Source organism: Nematolebias whitei, chromosome 11, assembly GCF_014905685.2.
Source record: "Nematolebias whitei isolate Nwh7 chromosome 11, NemWhi1, whole genome shotgun sequence".
Classification (NCBI taxonomy): Eukaryota; Metazoa; Chordata; class Actinopteri; order Cyprinodontiformes; family Rivulidae; genus Nematolebias; species Nematolebias whitei.
This window is the reverse complement of record NC_056508.1, coordinates 30,383,109-30,392,299: the sequence shown is the minus strand read 5'-3', so window position 1 is coordinate 30,392,299 and position 9,191 is coordinate 30,383,109. Positions and strand designations below refer to the sequence as shown.

Sequence of the window (9,191 nt, the reverse complement as noted above, 5' to 3'; positions counted from 1 at the left end):
CAGCTCTTTCTGGGGGAACCATGCGGCTCTCACGTGCATTTCCTTTATTGTCGTCACCCAAATAAGGCTTATTAAAATGGAGAGACGGTTTTTAAGTATGACTTGGTGTGTATGTGTGTGTGTGTCATATTTGGTACTAATAATGTACCACTGCTGGGCTTTGATGGCGGGTTTTAATTAAGCACTTACATGATTCTGGCGCCATAAATTTGCAGTTGCGCACGGAGTGGACAGCAGCATGAAAGAGCAAACAAAGCCCAGCCTTCCCCACTTCCAACTGGAAAGATAATTTAAGTGTCTGCTATAGGAGCCAGATTCATTGTGTCGCCCCAGTAGCTGCTGCATGTTAGGCCTATACATGGCACATCATCCAGCAGCCACACGTACCTGTTTGCAAAATGATAACAGCCTGCAGGTTTGCAGCGTGATTCAGTGGTCGGTGCTGATTGGAGATTTGGACAAGTGTTAAAAAAGACCATGGTAGCATGCAGGCAGCTCTATGAGTTTGTGTGAGGGATTCTTAAAGGCTTACAGGAGCACGTGCGCTCGTGCAATTAACTTCCAAAATCCTCGTTTCGTTTTAAGCATTTTTCCTGATAGACAAAATGTCAAAATCAGTGATGTGCTTCTGAAGGGAGGAAAAATTCCTGAAAAGAAAGAATGAAAAAAAAAATCATATAAAAAAAAATATATGGCGCATTTCCACGAGAGAAAAGTGACCTGGATAAGCCATCGGCAGTTAGCACGGATAGGCACGTCTCATAGCTCAAATGTGCAACAAATAACACATGTATTTTTTCCCCACGCTGTTTATCCTCATGTGTGCAACTAATTACTTCTCTTGCACAGGAATTGTGCTCCTTCTTGAAAACTAAAATCTTTGCGCAATTATGATAGAAATGAATGATAACCTGGCGCACATAGCGCACATTTAGTGCACATTCTGCAGCATTTTATGTTCCAAACTGTTGCTGCTGACACTGTGACATTCTATTCTCCAAACTTTCTCGAGCTCCCATTATCGTTGCCTCTTTATTAAAAATCACAAGCCCAAAATTTAAACTGGGGTGAGTTAATAAAAAAAAAAAGCTTTGTTTCATTTGCAGATTCTTTTGTCACAGTTTGCGCAGTGTGCGCAAAGTTTCCTTAAGGCTAAATTATTTAAGCAGCTTCACTAATGCATGCATGCATTAAAAAAAACAAGCAAAAATAACAAATATTTGCATTCATTGTCCTTTCAGGCAACACTTACTAACATGAGAATCTTCTTAAAGGAGTTTGACGCATCTCTAACTTACTTTCGAGTAATGGTGAGAACCCGACATGTTTATCCTACAACAATGACCAGTCGCATTTCCCTCATAATTATGGGGGTGGATGGAATGTGGCCACACAGACACCACTCACTTGTGTCGATTTATTCCTCTCACTCTCAATGTTGCACAAACTAAAATTCAGCAGCAGCATAAACAAGAACGGTTCAGAAACTGACGACATCAGAGGAGTGCATGTTGCCCTTGCCTTTGAAAATGATTCTGAACTGCAGTCACACACACCCACACACACGCACACACACACTGAGGGACGAGCTGCAGGCTCGACACGCACAAATCACAGGAGAAAACACACAAAGCAGCGATGATCCAGCAGAGATTTAAAACATGGCCAAACGCAGGCCATCATAGTCTGTGATGGCGCTCCTGACAAGTTTGTTTTTATTTTACAGCTTGCAGTTTTGTGTTGGAAACACCTCAGTTATTTACTCGACTGTTTGCAACACGCGCTTCAACAGAACGAGGAGGAAAAGTTGTGGCCGACCTGACCCAGATGTTTCTGCTTTAAACCCTGAATAATAATAATAATAAAATATAAAATCTGCTTTAAACAGATTCAGATTTATAGGGAAATAAACCAATAATGTTAAGATTTTTTTTTTTTTTTTTTTTTACTGAATGTGAACTAAATATAGCATCTGTCTCATATCACAGGATCCGTTCAGCAGCAAAGTAAAGGGAGTGTTTGTTTCCCTTCACTTCACTGCGGCTCCATTTCCACTGAAAGAATGTCCTGAAGCAGCAAAAGCCCTTCATCTGTCACGAAACCCCCAAAGATCTGGACTTTTCTTTTTTACAGTAACTGAACACAACACAATCATTTCCATTGCATGACCCGATCATACTGGCACTAAGTTGCTTTCTGTTTCAAAGATTCCAACTATTGTAACAATTTGTATTTATAATAATAAAAAGATACATTTGCGTGTTTTTCATTTTGGACAGCACCAGATTTTATTATTTTTTTAATTGTATAATAAACTGATTTCAGCAACTTAAAAATATTATCTGCAGAGCATTCAACACTGTATTTTCACCATGATAAAAAATAAATTCACGTGATGCAGATAATAGTCGAAAGGACACAATTCGAAAAAAAAAAAAAAAAAAAAAAATCCTTAAAATCTTCTGGTCCACAGGATGTTTGAGACTAAAATTATTAAACTTAAAAGAAAATGTTTAACTTAAACTTAATACAGGCGTGTGTATTTGATAACTAAAATATTTAATAGGCTATTTATGAAGCAAGACGTTATTTTGGTTGCAGATAAAATAAAAATTAAAAAAAGACACGAGTTACACTTTAATGTATGTGGACGCATTAAATTGACTAAATTAAAGGATTAAAACAGTGAGATGGTGCTACACCTGGTGAGTTTAAACTTAAACACCCAAAACAAGTCGTTGCTGTTTGAAAGCATTTTATTATGCTCAAATGTGTCGGTAACCAAAGATGGCAATTAACAAACATAATTTTGTTTAATTTTGCAAAGAAAAATGTAACTAATCAGCTTCAAGGCCGAGGTCATAGCCTTTAAACCTCCTTCTGCACACATCAAAATATGTTTTTAAGCAGCTCGAGTATAAATCTGATTTGGAAACCTTCCATTTTTCTGCTGTTTTGAACACAATCATATTGCCAGAAGCAGCTGTAGCTTACATGGCAACAAAGTGGGAAAAAGAAAAAAAGAAAAACAAGAATTGAGTGGAAATAAAATCACCCTAAAGCGTATCCAGCATGTCCAGCAGCCTCCTGCAGGGTGTAAAGAAAACCACCGCCGTGGCTAAATAATATTAAATGAGATGACTTCAAATGTTTACAAGCAGAGAGTGTTTGAAAGAAATCCACTCCTCTTCCTCCGCCGCTGCAGCCATCCTTTGTTCTCCTGCTGGTTGAAGCGGCACGCGGCCACTAAGTGGCGCTCGCGCTCCACCAAACAACCCTCACTTCCTCCAACTTGACCGCGCTGACGTCACATCAGTCTGGAGCATCAAGGCCACTTCCACGCCGCTATTGGTCTGAAGCTCACATGACATGTCTCCGAGCATCCCACAGTTATGTTCCTGATATTCCTCTTGTGCACCCCCCTCCAAAAGATGTCAGCATCCCACTGTCCTGATTCTCCCGCTGAAAGCCCGCAGATCAGAGCGGCGGGGAAGTGATTCCCTCCCCCCCTCTGCTTGTTCCAATGCAAATATGACATGTCCGAATAACATATCGCCCAGTAACTTCCTGATGGATTCCTTGATGGGAGGATCATCTTCCTTCAGGGCTGAGGGCTACGCCAGCAGCCCAGGAATGTACCTCCACTCTGCTGCGGAGTGCGGATATTCAGTGATGAGAAACATTGGGAAGGTTGGACCAGCTTCTTCCCTCTCCAAACGAGACGAGGCTTCTCCGGGCGGAGTCTCGCTCAGCGGCTTCCAGGACGCGCCTTACCTGTCCGCACAGCTGGCCGCGTGGACCCCGGGCTCCAAAAGCTGCAGGGTCCAGCAACCTGTTGCCCAGTGTTTACAGCCCTGCTCGTTTCCAGCGGGCAGCGTCAAAGAGGAGGCGTTTTGTTGCCTCTATCCAGATGACAGCAATAAGGGGAAGCAGACAACAGAGTCGGCCACCTACATCCGGCTCGGAGACAATAGCTGTCGGCCCGAGCCAACACCCGCCTCCTCCAGCGGCTATTTCCAGGTGTACGGCGGGGATAGGCCTCAGCAGGACGAGCAGCAGATCCCCCCCGGCTTCTCCCTCACCCACCTGGCGTCATCGGGTGATTCAGCAGCAGCGACGACAGCGAGCTGCAGAAAACCTGCGCAGGAAACAGCGAGAGAGGTTTCCACAACAGATGAGAGCAGGAAGGAGAAGGCCAAGAGTGACAGCTGCTCTGATAACTCGGACCGGGAATTAAAAGGTACAACATGCGCCCCCCCCCCCCCCCCACTTCCTCCCTCACCCCCCTCCCTAACACACGTGCACGCATATTCACACGTAGCCTCTACCTGTGTGTGAAAATGCGCCACCAGACATTCACTGCAGCCTCACCAAACTAGTCCACGTGCGCATGAAAGAAGTTTAGTGCACATGCATGTTGTGTCAGCAGTCACACGGGCCTGGGGTCAGATGGTGCTCCTGGTTGTTATGTCGTTCCAGCATGTGAGCACGTGAGATGGGCAGTTATCGTAGAAATATACACTCATGCACACACATACACGCGCGCGCACTCAGGCACAAACCTAATTATGTATCATAGAAAACACCGACTCACTCGCTTGGTTGTTATTTACTCCTCAGAAGGAACCGTTTGGACAACTTTGTTTCAGAGCTGTTCGATTGTTCAAAACATTTGAATGCACATTTTTCAGACTAACATTTAAAGTGTTATTCTCCTGTTTACAGGTTTACTTCGGCGATTTTAACTAGTAGATTTATCTGAAATGGAGGGCCGCATTGTTTTTATGGATTGCAGGGTTTTGTCAGCGTGAAAAGAGCGCGTTTTTATTTATTTTATTTTTTATATGAACTCGAATTACCAGTTTATGAAGGAATTACAAAAACAAACAAATCAACGAAGTGTTTAAAAAAACTGTTCTATTACAAAACAAAACATCACGATCAAAAATGTTATAGTCAAAATGTGCTCTTGTACAATAAATCCCGCAATGAAAAAAGTATATAATTAAATTTTTAATTAATTATTAACTTTCACGATATATAATAATATAAACATGTTGTATATATGCATGCATGTGTATGCATTTATGTACAAACATAAATAATGATTTATGTATGTATACATGTATATATGTATATATATATATATATATATATATATATATATATATATATATATATACATACATACATCATTAGTATGTTTTTACATAAATGCATATGCAGTATATATAGTTCAATTAAATTTTTTCATTTTTAGTGGAAGGAAATAGTCCAAGGCAACGTTTTTGTTTGTGTGTTTGTGTATGTGTGTGTGTATGTGTGTGTGTTACACTCCCACTGAATTAAATGGGTTGCAAGTTATTAAATGCAGGCCACACACTGAGTGTTCACAGTAGGATAATCACTGCAACAAACGTGGCTGCGCGTGTGTGTGTTTGTGTGCGTCTCAATAGCATGGTTCCCCTCCTGTCTTTGTTGGATAATTACAAAAAAAAAGAACTCAACTATTATTTACTCATTTATTAAATGAATTTATTTAACTAGTTTTTGCTTTTTCATTATTTTAATCTATATTGTACTCCTTGACTGAAAGCTTAATTTGTTTTGAGTTTAACTTAACAAAAAAGTCATTTTGAAATCTCCAGCATGCAAAGGTGGTAATAAATTTTTATGGGAGTCTGAGGCCCAACAAAAATACAAGTAGTTCTGCTTCACACCGCAGCTTGATTTGATCTAATTATAGTTGTACATCATGCGGGGAAAGCAACTTTAATCGGCGGAACGCGCGGTGTTGTTCATTTGTTAAACTGGGGAGGAAGCGTCCACAAGCAGGTAGAAGCTGCTGCACTGAATGTGATGAGAGACATGGGCGTGCACTGGTGGAGCTCGTTAAGCTTTACAACATCTCTGTCCAATAAGGATTTGGCCCCGTTTCCTCACTGCTGTTTGTGTGCGTGTTTTGTGCTTCCACAGATGACTCGTCTGCGGAAAAGACAACGGGAAGCTGGTTAAAAGCCAAAAGTGGAAGGAAGAAGCGCTGTCCCTACACGAAGCACCAGACTCTGGAGCTGGAGAAGGAGTTCTTGTTCAACATGTATCTGTCTCGGGAGCGCCGCCTGGAGATCAGCCGGAGTATCAACCTGACCGACAGACAGGTCAAGATCTGGTTCCAAAACAGACGCATGAAGCTCAAGAAGCTGAACAGGGAGAGCCGGGAGAGGGAGCAGAGTGCAGTTTACAACTATTCCTGAAGACATTTCTAGCGACACACACACACACACACTTACACAGAGAGTTGTAGATAGACACGCATGCGTCATTTTGTAATGCATCCTATTATCATTCATAAATTTATCTCTTTATGTGCGCACACTGAGTTTCCCTTTTTGGAGCGGCACTGAAATATTGAAGTGTACTTAATTTGTCTTACATATTACTACCACGTCAAAAAAAGAAAAGAAGAAAAAAAAGCAGTTTTAATTAGATTATAAACAACTCTGGTGGCATGAAAGCAGTCTCTTCTTACTGAACTGTTCTTAATGTTTTGCCACTTATATGCTGCTTCTTCGTTGGTGTCTGTGACATTTTCGTGCTGTGTAATGTGCATGCACAGGATGACATTAAGTCCGAAACAATAAAAAAAAAAAAGGAGGAGAAAAATGGAAAGGTACTAACTTTGTCCTTCCCCTGGCATTATGGTGGTGAAAATGTGAGGGAGGGGAGAGACACTGCGGATGGGAGAAGGAGATCACGGCGGTTTTAATAGAATTGAGAGACCATAACGTTGATTTAAATATTATCCAGGTGACCACAGTAAGTCAAGGTCATAAAATTCTAATGTCAGGTTCGCCCTGGAAAGCGGTGGGGGTGGATTTTATGATCTGCAAATATAATGTGCTGCAGCAGTAAAGATGCGTTTAAAGGTGTGTGTGAGCGTGTGTGTGTGGAGGAGGACTGATCCACACAACAGAGCCCCGCAATGTGCAGGAGGAAGCCGAGGCAGCCGGCTGGGAGCGGCCGCCTCCACCATCAACCCCCCCTCCGGGGATAGAGCAGCTTCATGGGAGCAGCGAGATGAGCAAAGATGGTGGATACAAACCAGAAGGGACAATAATCCCAACATCCAAGCACGTGGATAAGAACTGGCACAGGTCTGCAGGAGACCAGCAAAGGTAGGAGTGATTGTTTTGTGTTTTTTTTGGAGCAGCTGTCATGGTGGCGGGGGGTGGGGAGGTGGGGAGCTCGCTTTGACAGCTCGTGCGGCATGCAGCGTGCATGCCTGCCCCTGTCAATAGTTTATATAAAGTTGTTTGGCATAAATAATCTGACATGAGCATGCTGTTGATTGCTGTTTTCACTTTCTTTCTGAATCCTAAAAGAGATGGTTTTGGATCAGGTGGAGTTGCTGAGCGGATATTTTTGGATTTAAACGAGCAACAATGACCCTGGTGATGTTTTCATGCGTAAACCATCCACGGCGTGCGGGTGTATAAAAGTTGGCTTGGCTGCAGCTGAGTTGTGTTGGTACTCGCCTCTTCCCTCTCTTTCTGCTGGAATATTAATCCGCACTTGTGGATTTTGCTTGCTGTCTTCTTGCAATGGATGTTTCTTCCCTGTTGCGCGAAGCTGAAGCGTGGTTTAGGTAGTTTCATGTTGTTGGGGTTGGCTTCCTGACTCGGCAACAAGAAACTGCCTTGATTACGTCAGTTCGTCTTCATCAAGGGCACAATTTCCGCTGAATTACCCCCCTATACTCCCGGAAATGGCATTGTAAATGAACTGAGCAGCCTGGACGGGGAAAGAAGTTTTCTTTCTTTGCTGTTATTTTTTTCTCTCTTTCTTTTGTGGTGGGCTGTAAAAGCTTGTGAAGCTCTCACAGAGAGAATGGGTTGTAAACACGCAGGGGTAAAGTTTGAGATTGTGATGTGTTGCGTCAGGCTCGGCTCCGGGTTCCTCTCTGCTGCTTGATGATGAAACATGGAAGCTGCATGCAGGTCACCTTTTGAGTCTTCTTCTTATTTGGAGCTTGAATAGAAAAAAAAATCATAACTTTATTGTTGTTTTTGTTTTTCTGGCTGTTTTTTATTTTTAGAAATTCATCCCAATTATTAAAATCTGTGGTTTGCAGTGGACTGCGACCATTGTCACAAAAATGTTGAAAACTCAGAAATTGCAGCAATATTTCAATTAATGTCACTTGTTTTTACTTTAAATACGATGTATTATTATTATTGCTTATGCTATAATTAAATCGTTCTTTGTGTGTTTTTTCTCTTGAATCTTTTGAAGCAGAACGTTTCATTTTAATAATTATTCTCAGCCAATAAAGTATGTTTTATCATTCGCGAGAAGACATGCTGAATTGTTTTTTTTTTTTTTCAACTAGAAGCTTCCATGCGTAGCATTTTATTGAATCTAAGCGCATATTTAGTAATTAGGCTTCATTTATTCCGTGTCACTGAAAGCGCAGCCTTTAATTGAAGCAAAACTTTATTTATGGTTTCTTATGAACAATGTGAAATTACAATGTTGCGCCAGTTTTTTTTTTTTTTTTTTTTTTTGATGATTCGGATCATATAAACTGCGCCTGATTCTTCAGTATAAATTTGCTCTTGATAGTTTGCATCTTAGACTTACGGTTTGTTCTGGCCTCCGTGTCCCCCATTTCCCCCCCTCAGCCTCCACCTTTTGGGATCAGTACCACAGGAAGAGACAGTCTGGAATCCAAAGTCATTTTCATTCAGCTCGCAGTGAATGAGTCTCTCTGCGTCACTCTGGGAATGCATCAAAAGACTTTACAGCACTGGAAACAGCCCGGAGAGCTGCACACAGTCACCCTAAAACCATATAGACATAAAGTCATTTATTCCAAGCAGAGGCTGCAAGAGCCCAAGCTGCCAGACAGACACTAACTTAGGACAGCTGGGTTACTGACACCGGCATGATCAGACATGAGGCAAATATGCTAACGGCTTTTCTGCTTCCCCTTCAGCTATTTCCAAATATTTTAGAGAGATACAGTAGGAAAGGAGTGTGGCTTATCGGACTGTGGGCAAACCAGATGGACAACAAACTTAATCATCATCATATGAGGAATATTAAACAGATTCAGGAGGGCGTTTGTGTTTTACTTATTTTAAACATTTTAAACACAGTTTGTGTTGAGGCTAATTTCAAGCACATTATAT

The 9,191-nt window shown here is 41.7% G+C and overlaps 1 protein-coding gene across 1 annotated transcript; it reads left to right on the top strand.

The window, feature by feature from the left end:
• Positions 1 to 3,364: 3,364 nt before the first annotated feature.
• Positions 3,365 to 6,934, top strand: LOC119417610 (homeobox protein Hox-C10a-like). Its single transcript, XM_037684855.1, is given in 3 exon segments — positions 3,365 to 3,488; positions 3,491 to 4,240; positions 5,977 to 6,934. Coding segments are annotated over 3 exon segments (1,152 nt in total). The 3' UTR covers positions 6,255 to 6,934.
• Positions 6,935 to 9,191: the final 2,257 nt, after the last annotated feature.